The sequence below is a fragment of the Panthera onca genome, chromosome B3 (assembly GCF_046562875.1).
Source record: "Panthera onca isolate mPanOnc1 chromosome B3, mPanOnc1 haplotype 2, whole genome shotgun sequence".
NCBI lineage: Eukaryota > Metazoa > Chordata > Mammalia > Carnivora > Felidae > Panthera > Panthera onca.
In genome coordinates this window covers 71,430,155-71,451,143 of record NC_138344.1, presented here as the reverse complement: position 1 = coordinate 71,451,143, position 20,989 = coordinate 71,430,155, and the positions used below count along the sequence as shown (strand labels likewise).

General features: G+C 42.3%; 3 protein-coding genes and 1 long non-coding RNA gene across 11 annotated transcripts in view; 3 read left to right on the top strand and 1 right to left on the bottom strand.

Annotated features, from left to right (window-relative positions):
* The window catches only part of RNASE9 (ribonuclease A family member 9 (inactive)), a 126,091-nt gene that overhangs the window by 16,619 nt on the left and 88,483 nt on the right, over positions 1-20,989 (top strand). For 3 of the 8 annotated variants that reach the window (XM_060619097.3, XM_060619095.3, XM_078448417.2), the window contains exon 1: positions 15,888-16,043. The exons of 1 other annotated variant lie outside the window; for it this stretch is intronic. The gene's annotated coding sequence lies outside the window, so the exon portion shown is untranslated. Of the gene's footprint in view, positions 1-15,882; positions 16,044-20,425; positions 20,483-20,989 lie in introns of those variants that run through there. 4 more of the 8 variants (XM_060619098.3, XM_060619096.3, XR_014137808.1 and 1 more) reach the window with 3 other exon arrangements.
* On the top strand, positions 7,537-8,211 carry RNASE12 (ribonuclease A family member 12 (inactive)). The gene has a single exon (XM_060619102.3). The coding sequence runs from the start codon at positions 7,582-7,584 to the stop codon at positions 8,017-8,019; it is 438 nt and encodes a 145-aa protein (XP_060475085.1). The 5' UTR covers positions 7,537-7,581; the 3' UTR covers positions 8,020-8,211.
* On the top strand, positions 11,747-13,089 carry RNASE11 (ribonuclease A family member 11 (inactive)). The gene is made up of 2 exons (XM_060619101.3): positions 11,747-11,796; positions 12,301-13,089. Exon 2 carries the CDS (start codon positions 12,323-12,325, stop codon positions 12,920-12,922), a length of 600 nt encoding a protein of 199 aa, XP_060475084.3. The 5' UTR covers positions 11,747-11,796; positions 12,301-12,322; the 3' UTR covers positions 12,923-13,089.
* Positions 14,264-15,850, bottom strand: LOC132669352 (uncharacterized). The gene is made up of 3 exons (XR_009606087.3): positions 15,704-15,850; positions 15,362-15,495; positions 14,264-14,985 (listed from the first exon to the last, which is right to left on the bottom strand). It is a non-coding gene; the product is annotated as an uncharacterized LOC132669352 (long non-coding RNA).

The following is a 20,989-nucleotide window of genomic DNA, read 5'->3' as shown; positions in this document are numbered from 1 at the left end:
CTAAGGAGTGGTTAAGGGCTGGTGGTGAGGTCATTAACCCTTCCCTAATAACTCTGCAACCTCCACTCCCATTCTTTCCTATGGGCAGTTCATGTTTCCTCAGCTTTAGGTAAAGCACTCAGAAAATCCATCTTCAAGAAGAGTGCCCCTAGCGCCCTCTTGTGGCATGATCACTGTCTCCTGCACGCTCCTCTATGGGAACTCTGTGGTCACCACTACAAAGACAGAGGGGCCCAGGCCTTGGGGAAGAGGAGATATAAAGCAGAGGATGATAAGGGGAATAAGCAAACCCCATATGAGAATGACCAAGGAAAGGGACATTCAAAGGGAGTTCTAGTGAAGGGCTGCTGATGGCTGCTGGAAGTAGTGCATGTGAGTTAGTGTTAAAGATTTTTTTCTCAGCCCTATATGTGTTTGGTGGGCATTAAAGAAGTTAATGCAGGACTTATAAATTTAAAAAGCACTCCTCAACGAGCTTCTAAAGTGCCTTTGGGAAGGGCACTAAAATTCTAGTAGTAGTGAGTGATGGGGTTTGGATTATTTTTAAATGAATATTGAAGGGCAACCCCCCAAACCAAAAAAAAACCTGGGACTACTTAAGTTACATTCCCTTTGTTTATAGTTTCCTTGGTTTGCACTCTGGTGCCATCTATGGCTCCTAGTGCCTTGCAGCAGTTCCCAAACTGCTATTCCATAGAACCCTGTTCCTTTGGATGCTAACAGTGGTGCCACTCAAATGAAGCTTCATGCTCAAATCAGTTTGTAAAGTTCCAAATCAAAGGAAATTAGTCAAGCCTCTCAGAATCTCATGCTTTGTGAATTTCGTGACTCTTCAAGGGAAGGAATATGATAACAATGTTTCTGAAGCTTTTGATCAGGACACTTTTCTTGAAGCGCACTTATTGCCATTTTCCAGAACACTGTTTACCTGAAGGCAAGTGGGAAAAGCGCCTGCTTTTCCTCCAGTGTTTATTCCCCCTTTCTTTTTAGTAATAACAACCAGAATTTTAGCTGGGCACATGACAACCCAGAATAAATCCAGCGTTTGCCGCTATCCTTTGCAGTTGAATATGACCGTGTGACCAAGTCATTGTCAATGAGATTCAAGTGGAGATGGTGTGTGACACTTTGGGATGTACCCTTAGAAGGCACTGCCATTCCCCTTTTGTGCCTTTCTCCCTGCTGGCTGCTCCCTGCTCCCTGCTGGCTGGAGATGCTAGCTAGGGCTAAAGTGGCCATCTGGACAGTGATGTAGAAGCCACATCCTGGGATAGAAGTCCAGCACCTTGGAGCACCTCACCAATCCGGCACTAACTACCCCTGGCTTTCTTTTACATGAGAAATAAACTTCCATCTTGTTCATACTGCTGTTACTTTGTGTTTTCTGTCATTAGCCGCCATTTGGGAAATGTGTAATGATAATCTCTTTAGATTTTTTTGTAATTTTTTTTTCATGCTTATTTTTGAGAGGTGAGAGAGAGAGAGAGAGAGCACAAGTGGGGAAGGAGCAGAGAGAGCGAGATGCAGAATCTGAAGCAGGCTCCAGGCTCTGAGCTGTCAGCAAAGGGCCTGATGCGGGGCTCGAAACCACGAACTGTTAGATAATGACACCCCTTTTTTTTCTTTTTAAAAAAATTAAAAAAAAAAATTTTTTAGACAAGAGATTGAGCGTGATCAGGAGAGGGAGAGAGAGAGAGAGAGAGAGAGAGGGAGAGAGAGAATCTTAAGCAGGCTTCATGCTCAGTACGGAGCCAGACGCAGGACTTGCTCTCATGAATATGATATGATCTGAGTGGAAATTAAGAGTCAGATGCTTAACTGACTGAGCACCTAGGCACCACTGGTTTTGTTTTTTTTTAATATTTTTTCAAAACCAGTTGTGTATTAGGATGTATGTATAGCCTGGGAATGTATATAGAAGCCAACAAAAATAATAAAGGATATTAAGAAAGATTGGAATAAGGCAAGGGCCCTTCCTATTAAAAGCATTTATGATTAAAAGATATATTCTAACAATAAATATGCTAATTGTAATAAATTGGGTTATTGAAAGTATTCTTGTAAAGTTTCTATACATAGAGAGTTTATATAAGGGAAATTAAGAAGAGTGTTTTCCCTTGGTTGGTGCTGTTGGCTAGTACAGGTCCCATAGTGAGAAGGAGCAAGAATTGTTTGCCTTCCAGATTCTCCTGGGCCCCTACCTAGGGAGGAAAAAAGAAACTTAATAATGGCATAAGTTGAATTTCTCCCCAGCTTAGTAGGACAGAAGACTTAGAATTAGATTCAACTTTATATAGAAGCAATTAAGAAATGTAATTTTCTTTCCCATGTTTGTAGAATAAGACTCATATTGGCTAGGTAGCAAAATATTTATTTACTATACTTCACTGATCTTTTAAAGTGACTGGATGCTCAGAAAAGGGTCTTTATTTGGTCATAAGTAGATTGATGGGAAGGTGGGGGGCAGGGAGGGGAAGGTGGAATCCAGGAGACCTCATGAGCTATCCCATCAAGCAAGGGAGGCTCTCAGGACAGGAATGGAGAGAGATGGAGGAGTCAAAAGGGAACTTTTGGGGTTTTTACAGCAGATGGAGATTTATAAACTAGCTTTTATTATTGTTGGTATGATAACCTATACTCTACACCCAAGAACACTTCAGTGGTATCTACAACTTGCTAAAAACTTGTGGAATTAGATTTGCTTTGGGAGATTCAGCAAAGTGATGAGCCCTCTATTCTGTTGATCTACTTGCTGTTTTACAATCACCTTAAAATGGTGACTGACAACAATAAGAATTATGTTGACCCTCAATCTGGAGGCTGACCAAGCTCAGCTAGGCAGTTCTTACTTGAGGTCATGCCTGTTTTTACTCACATGGCGGCTGGAGCTGGATGATCCCACAGGCTTTTTCACTCAGCCATCTGGCATCTGGGCTGAGAAGACCTGAGCATCAGGGAACTGGAACAGGTGGGGCAATCTGAGCATCTCTTTCTATCCATGTGGCATCTCCCTGCAGTGGCCTCAACGTTACCCGACTTCGTACTTGGTGGCTGAAGGCACCCAGAGTGAATGCCCCAAGAGAGCCATGGCCAAGCAGACCTAGTCTCAGAAGTCATCAGAAGAGATGGGATCAATTGCACCAGGCTAAATTAGTGGGAGCAGGCACAAAGGCCCACCCAAGTTCTCAGGAAAGACTGTGAACTCTACCTTTTAATAGAGGAGTGGCAAGGTTCTGGAAGAGAATGTGGAATGGAAAACATTTTGTGGCCATTTTTAGAAACTACAACCTGCTCTATAGCCTTAAGTTGAGCATGGCATTGGGCAATTGCAGACGCCTTGCAAGAGTAGCCAACCACATCCACAGGACACTAATGACCTCCACAGTCTCCTGTGGGAGAGCCAAAACCGGGGGAGCTCTTTGAGCACTTCTCTCTATCCAAGTGTCCTCTTCATGCGGTGGCCTCAGCACAGTGGAACTTCGTACACAGCAGCTGAAGGCACCCGGAGTAAGTGCTCACTTCCTCTGCTGTCACTTTGAGACTCTTGCCTGGTATCATGGGATACTGGAGCTGGGTAGTTCCCCATCTGTCCTGAAGGGCAGCTTATTCATTTGATGAAATGAGTGATTAGGGAATTGCAAATGATGTGTTACATCCTGACACTAATTTTAGTTTCCAGCAGCTATGTGCCTCCTGTAGTCCCTGGCTTTTGCCCCAAAGCTCAGCAAAGGGGGGTTGGGATGTGGGGAGGAGTCTTAGGAAAAATTCAATAGTCCAAAAATAGATCCAGTTTTCCCTCCCTTTCCTTCCTTCTTCCTCTTTTTCTTCTTCCTCTTCCCCCTACCCCCTCCTTACCCTTCTCTCCCTCCCCCTCCTGCCCCTCCTCCTTCCTCCCCTCCCTCTCCTTCTCTCCCTCCTCCCCTTCCTCTCTCCCTCCTCCCCCTCCCTTTTCCCCCTTCCCCCTTTTCCCTTCCCCCCTTCCTTCTTCCCCTCCCCCCTCTCTCCCTCCTCCCCTCCTCCCTCTCCTTCTTTCCCTCTTCCCCCTCCTTCTTCCTCCCCTCCCCCTCCCCCTCTCCCTCCTTCAACTCCTCCCTTTTCTCTTCTTCCTACTCTAGCTCCTCCTCCTCCCCCTTCTCCTCCTCCACCCTCCCTCCATCCTTTCTTCTTTCCTTCCTCCCTTCCCTCTTCAGGCGCACAAAATTGAGTTTATCATATTCTGTTTGTAGCCTATGCTAGGCCTTTCCTTTGTTTTATTCAATTTTATTATTTCTCTTTTTATTCCTTGTGACTGCTTCTATTTCTCTCGCCCTCATGGACACATGTGCTAGAGTATTTAATCCATGTTCTTCCATCCTATGTATTGTATACCCTTGGAAAATACATTGTATTATTTTGGAGCATGTATGTTTTAAATTTTAATAAATAGAACTTTCATTCTGGTTCTTACCATTTTTCACATGGCACTATGTTTTCCAGTTCTATCCATGTTGCTATTTATAAATCTATTTTTTGAAACTGCTTTATACTATTTTATTTTATGTATTCAACACATCTTCACTCATCCATTCCCCTCAAGAGGGACACATAAGTTGCCTCCAGGCCTGCTCTGCTACCAGTCATGCCATGAGCAACCATACATGTGCTCCACCTGGAAAAATTCTGGTGGAGTCTGTGCCCAGGATGGGGTCACAAGGGCTCAGCATATACACATTCATTCTAAATTAATTAATTAATTAATTAATTAATTTGAAAGAGCATGAGTGGGGGAGAGGGTCAGAGGGAGAGAGAGAGAATCTCAATCAAGCAGGCTCCATGCTCAGCACGGAGCCTGTTATGGGGCTCAATCCTACCAGCCTGGGATCATGAGTCAGTCATTCAACTGACTGAGCCACCCAGACGCCCCAGGTATACCCATTCTTAATTTCACTAAACACTTCCAGGTTACTTTCCAGTATCACCACACCAATTTTCATGCCCACTAATATTTTTGCCAGCACTTGATAAAAGATTTTCTTAAAAAATATATATATTTTTTTAAATTTATTTTATTTTTTAGAGACACAGAGTCTATGTGGGGTAGGGGGCAGAGAGAGAGGGAGAGAGAAAGAAACTTAAGCAGGATCCATGCTCAGTGCATGGAGCCCAACCTGGGGCTCGATCTCTCGACCCTGAGATCATGACCTGAAATGAAATCAAGAGTTGGTTGCATAACCAACTGAACCACCCAGGCGCCCTGAATATTTCATTTTTTAAAGTAATCTCTACACCCAACCTAGGGCTCTAACTCACAACCCTGAGATCGAGTCACATCCTTCATTGACTTAGCCAGCCGGCAGCCCAAATATAAGATTTTCTAATTTTTGAAAACTTGATGGTTATAAACTGTTATCTCTTAGTTATCTTAATTTCTATTTATTTGATTACTAGTGAGGTTGAGCATTGTTCATCACCCATGTTGACTTTCTCTTCTCAAATTGGCTTTTATAATTTTTGACATTTTTTTTCTCCTTGTAAGTTTCCTGTCTTTTTATTGCTGACACGAGGGAGTCCTTTACATCTAGATGTTAACTCTTGTTGGTTTTAGGTATTACAAGAGTTTTCTCCCAGACTGCCAGCATTATTTAACATGTGAACCCAGTCTTTGTTCAATTTCTGCAGGGTAATACTCTGAAATGTACAGACAGGTCTAGCTGCCTCAGGTGAGGACAAATTTTGTAACAAATGTTGCCTCCCCCTTCTGTAAACTTAATATAGCATCTATAGTTCAGGTACTTGGAAGTCCTGGCAGGAAATAATGAACATGCTATAATTATACATATATTTCTCTTTATAAGATGAAAATGTTTCTGCAGATAGTGTGCAAAGCAAAATTTTGTCACGAGAAGTAATTAATTATGCATTTACATCTTTGTGGCACTATGCAACACATATCCCAAAAAGGACAGTTTGAGTTCCAAAAGAACGCCCATTCTGCAAAATTTGGGAAAGTAGATAATAACCCCTTAGTCATTCATTTCCATGGTCTGGGATTTTGCTTTGGTTGTTGATGTATAGAAAGACTTTGAAGCCTTTTCCAGTATTGCAGACCATTTTCCACCCCAAAATCACTTTCTTCTTACCAGTTAGAAAGAGGAGACTATGTAGCTGTCTCTCCAAAAAAGAAATCACTTTGGGGCAAGAAGTAGTAAAATTAAGTCTATTTTCCCATTTCTATATCAAATGACCAGGAGATGATAGCAACAAAAAAGCTCTTATTTTCTCAGTGTCTTATACCACGGTCTTGTATCAAACCCTCGTCCACTGGTTCCCTATGTCAGTTTCCCAAGAATACCATAGGCCAGTGGTTCCCAAATTTTGTTCCATATTAGAATCATTGGGGGAGCTTTAAATATCTCAGGCTCAGGTCACAGCCAACACCAGTTAAAGCCAAATGTCTCAAGGTGGCATTTAAAAATGCCCAGGTGATTCCAGCGTTCAACAATGGGTTTGGGAATCATTGCCATACTTCCCCAGGAACCCAGAGCTTGATCAAGGCTAATGTTAATGTCAGGGAGTTGTTTCTGTCCTTCACACCATGTGGGAATGAGGCTTGCTAGGACTCGATGTTCAAGTGTTAAGTGTCAAGAGGGTGAGACTCTTGTTCCTCTTGCCCTCTTCTATCTCCACAGTAATCTATCTGCAACATTTCTTCTTGAATGAAATGGGGATAATAGCTACTTCCTAGGTTTGCAGAAAAGACTGACTGCAAATCTGGGAAATAGATGATAGTGTGTCTGACACACAGCAGGACTTTAATAAATGCTTTGGAAAATCCACGTTTGTTTAATGAGGACACATTCAGGACCTGCTTTATGTAACTCTCCCTCTGAAGATAACTTCTTGTCCTTCCCAATGACACCCAAGCACACTCTTCACAGGCTCCTCCCTTTCTGCTCTTTTTACTTTGGCCCTCCCCACACTCACCTGGCTCCCTATCAGTTATTGCCAAGGAACAGCTAGACACAAAGGACTTTCTCAGATCTATGGTCACAAGGACATGTTGCCTGTGAGAACTACAGAAAAAACACAAGGTGAGAGGAGTTAGCTTGGTAGGAGAGATTGGAAGAACTGGGAAGAAGAGATTAATAGTGCTGAAAACGTGGAACTGGATGGAATTAGTGTTGAGACAATTAGGATAAAGGAAGTCATTCAGCAGTAGGAATAAAACAATCAACCATGGGTACTTTTGAGCATCCTTCTACATGTCCAGCTCTGTGTTAAGTACTCTGATGGATTCAGGAGAAACAGAAGATCTCAAGGAGCTTGCAGAAGCAAAACAAATACGACACAATGGGAATGACCAGAGAACAGTTCAATGCCAAACGCTGAGAGCTGAAATAGATCAAAAGGGCTTGCTTGGGAAACTGTTCCTCCAGCTGGAGCCTGAGATTTTAATTAGCAGAGACAAGGAAATAAAACATCCCAAGGGTGGGGGAGCAAAGTCAGGGGATGGGGCTGGAGGAATCTGATCACCTTCTGCTATGTCCTGTCTCTTCTTACTCTGTAGGGCTTACAGCAGATGTGAAGGGAATCTCACCCGTGATGATACTAATGGTGATAATTTACCTGATGCTTTTGTTCTGGGAAAACGAGCAGAATGAGGAAGGAGAGGGGTCCACCATAGAGCATCTGCATGTGGACTACCCTCAGAGTGACTCTCTTGTAAGGTACTGCAACCACATGGTCTTACAAAGAGTCATCAGGGGACCTGACAATACGTGCAAAAAGGAGCATGTTTTCATCCACGAGAGGCCTCGAAATATCAACAGTGTTTGCACCTCTCCCAAGAAAATGACTTGTCAGAACCATTCTTCCACTTTGTGTTTCCAGAGTTTGACAAAGTTCAGAATGACAGTGTGTCAGCTCATTGGAGGCACCAGATACCCTGCCTGCAGGTACCACATTTCCTCCGTGGAGGGGTTTATTGTTATCACCTGTGATAACGTGGGGCCAGTTACTTTCCAGAGATATGTTAAATAAGTTGAGACCACCGCCTGGGTCTGAGGGGTACTGGTACTCTCCTCTCTTGCAAACTTCTGTATGGGGTACTGGTATATTGGTTCCTCTCTCAGGGGTACCAGTAACTGGTTCGCCCTGGAGCACACCTCAACTGTGGACATGGGGTAATGCTTTGTGTGAATTGGGTAGCCACTAGTAATTCATCTGTCCTGCTGGTACGGCTAAGCTGGAATCATTTCATTCTGGAATAATAATAATAATAATAATAATAATAAAAACTCGACTGAATTGAATCATAAACTCTTCATGTGTTTTAATTTCTTGTCCCTTTTCTCTGGGTCACGTGTTGAGAGCCAAGAGTGAATCCGAGGCAGAGCTGGGATTCAGGTAAAGTGAGCAAGGTGCTCACTTCATGTACACAGTTTAAAGGCGCCCAAAATCCCAGTAACCTGGATAAATAACATTTAAAAAAATCAAAATTAATGCAAAAATTTTCTGATGAATAAAATATCTGAGTTTTAAATCAAGACCCAATCTGACAGTGTTGGACTTAAGGTGACATGAATTAGTGAGTTAGCCAATACAGGGTCAGATCCTATTATTTGACATTTTGGTATTTTTCATCAGAGATTACTTTGCATTAAATTAATATTTTTTAAGTGTTGCATTAAAATAGTATTTATCTTGATTACTGGGCTTTTGGGTACCCCCTTAAATTTCGTACCTGGAGTGAGTGCCTCCATTTGTCTCACAATGCTCCCAGACTTGATCCTAGGTGTGGAGGCATTTGGAGTCATTGATGAGGGTCTCCTCTGAAGAGGGCATATATAATTCAAGCTGCGTCTGTTTACATTTAGCAGCTGCCTCTGTGCCTTGAAAGAAGGGGAAAGGGAGAGTGGAAGGATTGCCTGATGGGTCAGAAACCATTTCCCTTAAAGACTGTGGTGAGAAATGAATCCAGATTTCCCAGGAAGAGATTGAGACTCTCAGAGCTAAGTACCTGGATGCTTGCATCCGCAGAGGAAATAGAGAATTTGCATCCTAACTCCTGACTCTTTTCCCCTTATAGATCTTACAGTGGAACTGATTGTTTAACTCCCCCACATCCAGCTATGGGCAGGGTGTCTTTTGAGTTAGAGGGTGAGCCCAAAGAATGCAGAGGAGAGGTTCCTCATTCTGGGGGTTTGATTAAGTCCTGTTCTTCTCTGAGCATTAGCCCCCTCACCTGGGAAGTGAGGGGCTTGGACCAGCTAGTCTTTGAGGTTTCCAGGCCTATTACTCCACAATTGTGTTTCTCCTTGTTGGACGACAGGGTTAGTACTGAGGAGTATTGAGAAATAAGGGATAATTGGCAGCTGAGTGCCAGGTTACAGGGTCACTAATTCTGAGTTATGACATTTCAATCCTGTGAGAGCCAGAAACACAGTGAGCTAGAGCTGGCACGGGCTATGTACAAGCTTTAGAGGGCCCTTTCTGTTCTCATCTTTTCAGTTGAGAGATTTTAACTATTGCATTATTTATTCGAACTTAGTTCAGGGTCAGATCCAAAAAGGAGGTACACCTGTGCTAGTTGTTAACTCTGTCTTTTGCAAGCGTCAAGTTCTAACTGATTGATTTGATTGAAGGAGGGAGGACATCTACACTTGTGAATGAAGGACACTTTGCAGCCTGGGAAGTAGACAAGGCTTACTCATTACCCATTTCTCCATGGGAGTCCCACTGTCATCATCGTCTTCGTGGAAGTTTGGATGTCACCAAGGAAGCAGAGCCCTCGGATGCTGAGTAGGAACAGGTGGTCCCTGGCAGATGACTTATTAGAGTCTAAGTAGCAGCATCATTTCTTGGGCAAAATTTTAAAGTCACTGAAATGTGTCTTTAAAGACCCTGTTTTTATATTCTGAATTCTGATTCCTTTTCCTGCCCCTCTCCCCAGGATATATTGTCCTTTTTTTTTTTTTCCTTCTCACTATTTTTCCTTCCCTTCCTCCCATAAGCCCCCTCCTTCTAAGTAGAAACAGAATTTTGCAGATAAATGCATTCTCATTAAGGTGCTAGTAACTGAGACTGTCCAGTGGAATCTATTCTCAGAATATTTTCATTCAATAGGGATCAAAACCCAATTCAAATGAATTGTGATGTTTTAGACATTTGTAGTTTGGGAGGGTTTGTTTTTTTTTTAATGGGCACCTAGAAGCCCCAATCAAACCCAAGTAGCTGTGAATTCTATCCACTTGAAATGGATGTTTCAGAAAAATGATTTCAGTCAAGAATCTCTGCCTTGCTCTTCCTTTTTATTTTTCTCCCCAGTATCTTTCTGTTTTCCTGTTATCACCTCATTATTGATGTTGACAGTAGAGGATATTTAGAAAAAAAATCTAAATCCTTCTTCCCTTCTACCTTCGATCTGCAGCAAGTCTATGTTTAAGCCACACACACAAACACATCCACTTAATTCCTAATCATTTATCAATAATCAACCCAGTTACTGAGGCTTATATATTCTTAGTGCTGAGTCTTTGCTCTAACTCACACACAGAACATTTTTAAATTACATATAATAAAAACCACAAGTCCATGTGTGTTAATGTCAAATGAGTGGTATAAGAAGGTAATGATTATATAGAATTATCGAATCAATATGTTGTACACCTGAAACTAATACAACATTGCATGTCAATTATACTTCAATAATAATAAAAAAGGAAATGAGTGATAAGAAGATTAGGGAAGTGAACAATAGAGTTGGTAGACATAAGTTGTGAAAAATGTGTTAAAGAAAGAATGTGATCTGAATTGGGCTTTGAAGGATTTCAAGAGGCAGAAAAGAGTATGCACTCAAGAAAGGACCAAAAATGGAGACACAGAATAGGGTGCATTTGGAGAAGGGTGGATAGTGCTGATTTGGTTCATGTACCAAAATAATGGGAGATAAACCTTGAGAAGCTGGTTGAGATTAGATCAAGAACGCCTTGACTACATGGCCTCAGGGGATTAGATTGCCTTGAGTAGGCAATGAGGAATATTTCAAGGTTTTTGAAATAGTGTCATTGCAAGGGGTATTTTTAGAAAAGCAGTGTATTGAAGGAATCGGAGGGGCCAGGAGCAGTGGTCAGGAGGTTAGAGTGATAATGCAGGAGATATAAGGGGATGAATCTCTCAGTGGTGGGAGGGAAAAAAATTCTTTCTAGAACAAGAGAAGGAATCATCACCCTGAATAAGCATTTTTTCTGAGATTCTCATGATGAATTTTCCAGTATTGAGCTCAAGTAGAGGATTTTCTACATGTTATGTTGTTAACAAATGTTGAGAAACTAGCACATATACAGTGCAGTGTTTGATTCTGTACCAAATAAAAAGGAGCAGAAACAAAGTTCCAGGTTCAAGGAATTTTCAACCCTAAAAAGAGGGAGAAAAGAATTACATACATCATCTAACTTGAAAAGTAAAAAAAGAACATATAAAATGAAGTGCAATGTAATCTATGCTGTGGGGTTTCAAAAAAGCTGAAAACAAATCACTGTGGGTTAAAATATAAACAGGGATGATTTCTTCAAAGAAGAAACAATGATACCACCACTGGGCATTGCCAAATGCCCACTTTATTAAATTCTCTGAGCATCCTTGGTTCCCGTTGTCTCCTCCTTCTACCCCATACAATTCTACCTACCCCTTTCTTGCCCCTCCTTCCTCATTCAGCTAGACCAATAACAGAAACTCCCAGGAAACAAATAGTTTCACTTCTCAGCCCTGTAACCAGCTGGATTCTTTCTCTGCAGGACCAACTTGCCAGAGGAACTGGTAAAGAGAAATTCTATGACTGCGAGTGGTGGGGAAAGAAATGAGAGATGGGGGAAATAACATGTTTTGAGGCCGTAGGAAACTCAGAAGTAGTAAGGAATGTGTTGGGTGAGATTACTGTGACCACTATGTAGATGACAGTCGCTCCCAAAGAGATTATAGACAAAGAGAAAAGAGAGAGAAATAACTACTTCGTTTGGGGCACTTTAAACATACTATCTTGTACAATTCTCACATCCCCCCCCCCCCCTTTGTTTTTTCTGCATGGGGGAAACTGAGCTTAAAGGAGTTCAAGTAAATTGCGTATGAGCGGGTAAGCGGGGATTTGGAGCTAGGTCTTCAGATTCCACAGCTGAGTATCTTTTCATGCCATCATCCTTCCATAGAAGGAGCCTGAACTTACATGCAGGAGTCAATCCTGGGAATAACTGCCCTGAGGAAAAGAGAACTATCTCATTAATATTCTCCTTATTTTCATCTTTTACTTTTTTATTTTTACTGCAGAAGAGAGTACCCCAGATCTGAGATGGATTCTTTCTTTCTGCTGCTCCTCGGCCTGGGTTTGGTTCTTGCAGGAGCTCCAGAAAGCATAATGGAGATAATTAACGAAGAATTTTCGGGGGAAGAGATGTACTATGATGTGGCAAACAGGGACCAAGAAAAACGGACTAGTGAGGTATTAATGAACTTGACTCTGTTACATAAAAATACTAGTGCCAATACGTCCAAGGATAGTTTGTCTTCCTCATTATTGACATTCAGAAGATTACATTATAGCTTCCCCGGAGGAGACAGCCCAGGTAACGACAAAGAGTATTGCAATGACGTGGTGGTCTGGAGAAAAGTTTCCGAAGCTAATGGGTCATGCAGGTTGAGCAATAACTTCATCCATGGCTCCATGGAAGTGATGAACGGGGTCCCCAAGGCCTCCAGCTGCAAGTGTGGACAGAATCTTGGCATCAACTGCTCTAGGAGCCCACGTCTGGAGACCACTATGTGCCAGCTTACTATGGACAAACAGTTCGCCAGGTGCCAATACCACAGTGATACCTCATTAAAGAAAATATTGGCAATGCTGACAGGTCATTCTCTGATGAGCTGGTTAGTTAGTGGCTCCAAGTTGTAAATCCCACAGGGCTTTGAGACCGGAGTCTCTCTAAAGAAAGACATCCTTATTCTCATTATTGTTTATTTCCTCCTATTATCCGTATCTACCATTTCAGCAATATAGCAAACTCTTGGTTATCTATACTAACTGGAGGAATGAAAAATGCAAAATTGTGAATTCAATTAAAATTTATAACTGAGGGGCGCCTGGGTGGCGCAGTCGGTTAAGCGTCCGACTTCAGCCAGGTTACGATCTCGCGGTCCGTGAGTTCGAGCCCCGCGTCAGGCTCTGGGCTGATGGCTCGGAGCCTGGAGCCTGTTTCCGATTCTGTGTCTCCCTCTCTCTCTGCCCCTCCCCCGTTCATGCTCTGTCTCTCTCTGTCCCAAAATAAATAAAAAAAAAAAAACGTTGAAAAAAAAAAATTTAAAATTTATAACTGATCCTGGAGTACAGATTCTTTCTCTCCCTCTCTCTCTGCCCCACTTCTCTGTCTCTGTCTCTGTCTCTGTCTCTGTCTCTCTCTCTCTCTCTCACACACACACACACACACACACACACTTTCTTGGAACCAGACCAAATTCTATCCTAGCTCAGCTATTAATCCAAGAAGCAGAGTCCATCCAACCTGACAAAATTAAGAGAAAAGGCCCAAAACAAATACTGATAATTGAAAGTTAATTGTACTGCCTCTGAGACTATTCAGAAAAATAATGAATGAGCATAGGGGATATTATTATCTCCGTTTTTCAAATAAGTGTGTGCATCCATGCTCACAAATGTGAGCACCCACCCATGCAACCAGGTGCTGCCTGTCCTCCAAAAGATGCCAGAAGAAAAAGATGCTTTTTGGCTTAGCTGTTGTCCTCAGTCAACAGCTCCGGCCCTATGCAAGCTCCATTCCTCCATCCTTGTCCCTATCTATGTCACAAGTTGCTACAGATGGAATGATAAAGCTCTTATTGCAATTTTTACTCAACATGGTCTTGATTCCCTGGGACTGTGGGAGAGGGATGCAAGCCATGGAGAAATAGAGCAGGTAGAAAGATGGGAAACAGGACATCTCTGCCAAGTACTAGGCAGGGTTAGTCTTCGATCTTGTTTCTGATGTTGTATTGGTTTTTTTTTTTTTCACTACCAATTGTTTATTTGTAAGTTTTAGGGTTCAACACTCTACACAAAGTATGGGCAATTATCTTGTTCCTTAGTGGGTGCTTTTGTGTTCCTGTTCCCTCCATCCTGAGACCACTTTTTAATGTCCTGATTTTAAATAAATACATGTATAGCAAATTTTACATCACTGTAACACTTTTCTTACTGTACAGCACTCTTAATATATCAATTTTCCTAATGCTTTTCACATCATGTGCAGGATTCTCATTTTATTAAAACTGCAAGACTCTGACAATCAACCAATATGCAGCATTAGGGCAGATAGTTTTATATCTTTCAGCTGGGTTTTCCTTGTCAGTATGGTGCCTGCTTAAATAGTCACTATGAGCTTGGCCAAATAGGTGTGTAGTTAGCACTCAATTTTCTCTTGGCAGCCAGAGGAGAAGGTGATAGAGGGAAATGCCTGGGACCCAGAGTTTTCTTCTCCATAGGAGGAGAACCTGGAGCCCTGGAGGAGAGGTATGCTCCCTGGGGTCCATTCTGGGGATAGTTCTATGTGGCAAGGATGGTGCTACCAGCCACTCATCACACGTGGGACAGGTTCTCCAGAGCAGAGTGGTCCATCGGGTCTCTTCTTGGTTCCAACTTAGTTCCATTTGAGTCACTTCTTCCCTACAGTACAGTCCTACTGTAGAGTCAAGCTCTGGGTGATGGGCATGTCAGCCCCAGAGACAATAACTATTCAAGCTCTGGCAAAGTTTTTTGGTAATATGCAAAGAAAACGCAAATCCAGCCTCGTTCAGAATTTAGTACAGACTTCTTCCTTCACCAGAAGAGAAGAGCAAAGAACCATAGTAGATACCTCTTTCTAGGCCAGGACCATCCTCTAAAGAGTCTTAAGAGCAAATCTTTCCACTTCTCTGAAGGAATCGGGAGCTCCCAGGGCGTATCTAATCATCATACTGTGAAGTCTGAAAGATGTCAAATGTGGAGATGTCATCGAGAGTTGAGACTCCTAACTACTGGCATTTCCCACCCTCAAAGCCTGTCACCCCTTTGACATAATGTGCAGCCTGAGGTCCCTCATGATGATGATAGGCAAGGGATTTCACATTTTAAAACATTGAGTCTTTGTAATGTCCCTTCTCTGTTCCCAAACCACAGAGAGCTTTTTTTTTTTTTTTTTTTTTTTTTTTCCTTTCATTTTTCTTGTAGCTTTACACCTAAATTTCTCAGCCTGGCTTCCAAGGCTACTAATGCCCCATTCTCATCTCACCTAGCCTGACCGCAGCACTGTCCATCTTCTGTTGCTTTAAGGCTGCTGTCTTCATAGTCCCCAGAACTCACCTCCTTGTCTTCACTCCATTGGTGGGCTGGTCCTGATAGGCTTCCTCTTCATGGTCTCATTCTGTCACCTCAGCCCCTTCAACTGCACAAGCCCGCCTGGCTACAAAGGGCCAAACAAGTGTCTCTTGGACTTCCTAGAAAGATAACCGAGGGTAGATTTGTGTCATTTCTCTGCAGCTACAGAGAGACATTAGAGGGAATGAAATGAGGGAATAAAGGAGACAGATCCAATCCCAAGGGCCACAGAAGGGAGAGTTGGATAGAGAAAGGAAGCTGGGAATGTAATGATAGAGAGTTTTGAGAAAGGGATACTAAGGGGGGTATGTAGCACAAAAGTAATACCCATCTTGCCTTTAGCCATTCCCTCTGCTTTCCCAACATGAAGGGCACTAAATTCCCTTTAATCAACAATTCTGAAGCGAAACAAGTCCTGGCTCCCAAGGCCCAGGGTGATGCTGAAGTAAGGGGAGCCTTTGTGACATCACAGATAAGTCCTCATATGTTTTACTGCCTCATCATGCTCCCCCACCCCCAAGTCACTTCACATCAATGTCCTTATCTACGTGATGAGGAGGCTGGATTAGATCTCGGGGCTCTCTGACTTGGATAGCCATCAGGATCAGTGTGGTGGTGTTCTCTGGTTGCCTGCCCCAAACTACCCGCTCGGCCTCAAGCCAAAGAGGTACAGTGAGGCATGGAGCTGCCCAGCCACACTTCTTTTCCCAGGATCTCTGAGCAGGAGTGATGTGTGCCACTTCTACATCCAGGTTTTGTGACATGGAACTGGCCTCCTCTGTGCTTTTTTTTTTTTTTCTTCCCAACTGCCAGTTCCCCAAAATGGACATGGGTGTGACTCACCTTTCATCCCTTAGATGATAATAGTGTTCTAGGAATGTTCTAGGAATGAGCTGAACACCAAAAGGGAAGGAAGGCATGTACCTGAATAACTGTGTGAAGCAGAGATATCTCACCAATCTGGACTGCTTAATTATATGAGAGAGAAATACATATGTATATACATTTTTTACATTTTTATTTATTTAGTTTAGAGAGAGAGAGAGAGGGAAAGAGAGAGAATCCCAAGCAGGCTCACCACTGTTAGGGCAGAGCCTGACGCAGGGCTCGAACTCACGAACTGTGAGATCATGACCTGAGCTGAAATCAAGAGTCAGATGCTTAACTGACTGACTGAGCCACCCAGGTGCCCCAATATGTATATTTTTAAATTCACCATATTTTGTTCCATTAGCCTAGCCTTACCCTAACAAATTTACTAGCTGTAGGAGCTATAGTAGTCTCCTAATATGAATCCCTGGGCCCTGGTCCAGGAGATTTGGGTTCTATAGTTCTGGGATACGACTACAGCATACAAGACTTTTACAAGCGTTAGGTTTGCTGATGTGGTTTGAAGTTTGAACACCACTAGATTAGATGGCCTAAAATCTTTCCTTCTAGTTATAGAACATTCTAATTCTAGTCCCAGTGAGGGGAAAAAAGGTTGCTGTGTTTGTGTTCAGAGATTTTGCAGACAGCACTGGGGCAAAACAAGTCAGTTTAACTCCGACTGACTCTGAACTTTGTTCACAGTGTCCCAAACTAGCAAGGTGGCATTGTTGTCTTCAAACTCCCTGGAAGTGAACACACTGCAAGAGGGACTCATGTTTCCAAAAACATGAGAGTGGCTGAGATGTTAGAAGAGGCGTCACACACATGGAATGCATCCTTTTTACTCCGGCAACTAGAGAACTGGCAGACCTTCATGTTTATTAATATGTTAAACTTTTCAAGATCACATATGATAATTACCACAGGGATGGTTAATAGGTAATAGCAATATTTAATTACCAACTGAGATCTTATAATGTGCCAGGCGCTTGTCTAAAATGTACATATGGTTTCTTTATTCTCAGAGCAACCTCCATGAGGTAGATTATTATTATCCCTGCTTCAATGATGAAGAAACTGAAGCATAAAGACTTCAGGAAACATACAAAGTCACATACATAATAAGTGGTCCCCCAGGAACAAACAAGGATGGTCTGATTCCATAAATCAGGTTTTTTTTTTTTTAGTTTTTATTTTTTTTTTCAATATATGAAATTTATTGTCAAATTGGTTTCCATACAACACCCAGTGCTCATCCCAAAAGGTGCTCTCCTCAATACCCATCACCCACCCTCCCCTCCCTCCCACCCCCCATCAACCCTCAGTTTGTGCTCAGTTTTTAAGAGTCTCTTATGCTTTGGCTCTCTCCCACTCTAACCTCTTTTTTTTTTTTTTCCTTCCCCTCCCCCATGGGTTTCTGTTAAGTTTCTCAGGATCCACATAAGAGTGAAAACATATGGTATCTGTCTTTCTCTGTATGGCTTATTTCACTTAGCATCACACTCTCCAGTTCCATCCACGTTGCTACAAAGGGCCATATTTCGTTCTTTCTCATTGCCACGTAGTACTCCATTGTGTATATAAACCACAATTTCTTTATGCATTCATCAGTTGATGGACATTTAGGCTCTTTCCATAATTTGGCTATTGTTGAGAGTGCTGCTATAAACATTGGGGTACAAGTGCCCCTATGCATCAGTACTCCTGTATCCCTTGGGTAAATTCCTAGCAGTGCTATTGCTGGGTCATAGGGTAGGTCTATTTTTAATTTTCTGAGGAACCTCCACACTGTTTTCCAGAGTGGCTGCACCAATTTGCATTCCCACCAACAGTGCAAGAGGATTCCCGTTTCTCCACATCCTCTCCAGCATCTATAGTCTCCTGATCATAAATCAGGTTTTTAATGTTTATTTATTTATTTTTGAGAGAGAGAGAGAGCACAAGCAGGGATGGGGTAGAGAGAGTGAGACACAGAATCGGAAGCTGGCTCCAGGGTCTGAGCTGTCATCACAGAGCTTGGCGTGGGGCTCAAACTCATGAACCAAGAGATCATGACCTGAGCCGAAGTTGGAAGCTTAACTGACTGAGCCACCCAGGTGCTCCAATAATTAAATGGTATCTGCCATTATTATTTTCATTATGATTAGATCAGGGCACGGTGTTAAACACACAACTGAAGAAAAGCATTTACTATTGCTGAGAAAGGGTTTCTTTCTTGAATATGTGAAGAGTTCTGTCTATTTAATAAGTTAAAGATGAACATACCTGAAGAAAAATAAACCAGGGACACAGAAAATTAACAAAAGAAATAAATAATCATTAAACATTTGGAGATCTTTTTTCCCCTTTCTTCTAAAGGTAATATAGATAAAAGCAGTGTGATATCATTGTTTACTTGCCCAATCAACAGAAATAACTTAAAATAATAACATAGTGGTGGCATAGGTACAGGAAAAGGGACAATTCTCGGGCACTCCTCCTGGGAAAACAAATTAGTACATTTGCCATCTCTCTGGAGAACAGATAGAACTAAGCCCTATTCTAGTTTTCAGACTCTCTGCACATTTGGTTTCTTTAGTTCACTGATGACAATCCTCCTTCCTCTTATACATCCTTTAGGTAAGAGACTCAACTCAGTTAATTCTGGCCCTTAGGACTTTGAGTTGGGGATCTCCCCAGGTGCCTGAGTGGGCCCTGGGGCTTGTCCTACAGATGGTCAAAGAACAGGGCAGAGCCCCAGGCATGAAAGCTCCAGGCTATGCTGCTTGGTTCACTTTCCTTGCTCTCCCCAGCTCAGGCTGTCCTGAGAACTCCATGTTCTTTCCAGGAACATGGGCTGAGCTTTCAGACCCCATCCCATTAAGCACGCCTTCTGAGAGCTCTCATGGCCTCAGGAAGCAGGGCCTGTCAGAGGAGGAATCAGCAGGGGTAGGAGCATGAGAGCAAGGTTGGGAGGCTGTTCTCTTGGGAGATGCCCACACAAAGAGTGACCTTTACTTTTCCCCTTCTGACACTCACCTCCCCCCAACCATCCCTTCCTCATCCTACATCCGTATTCTCTTCTCTTGCCCAGACTGTACCTGCAACACACCTCTCCTTTTCGCACCTTGTCGTGGCCTCTTGCTTTCTAGTTTCCTTTTAGGCTTTGCCCCACTTGACTTTATGTGTTCTCTGTGTGTCCTGCATTCATACTCACCTGTCAGGTGTAGAGTGACAAGGGTTCTGGAATCAAGTCACCCATAAGACTTAGACCACTATTCAATCTGTCATGGTTCCAGCTCCTGTGAATCTGGGGCTCATGGAGCACATGGCTCTGAGTTGCCCAGGTGGAAAAGGACAAGAACAGTGTGAATTGATGAACTCACCCTGGGTACACATTGAGCCTTTTTAGTGGGTGCCTCAGCTAGTCTTCTAGCAACCTCCCAGTCTACTAAATTCCCCTTTGTCTTCCTTTAGAAAACACTGGAATTTCTCAGCTATATTTATAAAACTCATTGTAATCATTTTAATAAACTACATATTTTTGTGCCTAACTGCCAGACAATATGGTCATGGTTGTGAACATCGCTCAGTGTGTGGCAAATTATATTGATGTAAATTTGTTTTTATCACACTTCAAAAATCTGTCCATAATTTTTTTTTGTAGTTTTATTTCTCATGTCAGGCAGTCACCTGTCCTTAAGCTATAAAAGTTGAAAGGCATGTCTATGTAGGCCCAGACTGGTTGAATAGGCATTTGGACCTAGGTGAGAGAAATGTAATGAGATTACAGTGACGTGGTCCATTACGGGGGCAGAGTAATTAGAGCAGTTAATGAGAAGATATTTATAGGCAAGCAGTTGAGAAATTTCCATATGTAAGGCTGTCCATACCAGCTGTTGTGGGGGAAAAAGCATAAATAAATGTACCCTTACTGCACAAGGTATTGAATACAGGACAGTAGAATAATATCTTAAGAGGGAGACATATCTCTTTTGTCTAGGGTGATTAGTGCAGGGACCTGTAAAAGAACTAAAATTTTGAACTTGATGGATGATCCATTCAAATAGCTAAGATTTGAATAGGAGGAAGAAAAAGGTACTAGGAATGGGAAGTAACACATAAGTACAAGTAGGTGGAAAGATTGTTATAGACAGAGGAGTATTAGAATAAATAATTTATATGTTTTTTACCTACAAGATTGTGGTTGCTGAATAATGGTTCCCAAAGATGTCCAGGTCCTAATCCCTAGAACTGGTGAGTGTTACTTTATATAGCAAGAGACTTTGCAGATGTGATTAAGTTAAGGATCTTGAGATGTGGATTATCTGGGTTGCTCCTGAGTACAGTTATAAGTGCCCCTGTAAGAGGAGCCTGCAGAGATTTGACTACATCAGACGAAGGCAATTTGACTGAAGCAGGACAATTGCAGAGCACTTACATGAGCTTGCAGTTGGGAAAGTCATCTAACACAAAGCCTATTTTATAAGAAAATGTTGAATATCTCATGAAATTTATTGAATAGTGAAATATCTCATGAATTTATTGAGTACTGAAAGTGAAAACAGAATGCTTGGGTGGGTACAGAATGCCTAGCATCACAAGAGTGTATCGCATATCGCTAGGCAGCCCAGGAAAAGGTCCAAATTCAAAATTCAAAGTAGTTTCTACTGAATATGTATTGCTTTCACATCATCACAAAGTCAAAAAAATCATGAAGCCAAACCATCACAAGTAAAGACACAAAATAGATGAATAGTTGTC

Bases quoted from the DNA above. Each gene is read 5' to 3' on its own strand.
- RNASE12 (XM_060619102.3), top strand. From the start codon at position 7,582: ATGATACTAATGGTGATAATTTACCTGATGCTTTTGTTCTGGGAAAAC.
- RNASE11 (XM_060619101.3), top strand. From the start codon at position 12,323: ATGGATTCTTTCTTTCTGCTGCTCCTCGGCCTGGGTTTGGTTCTTGCA.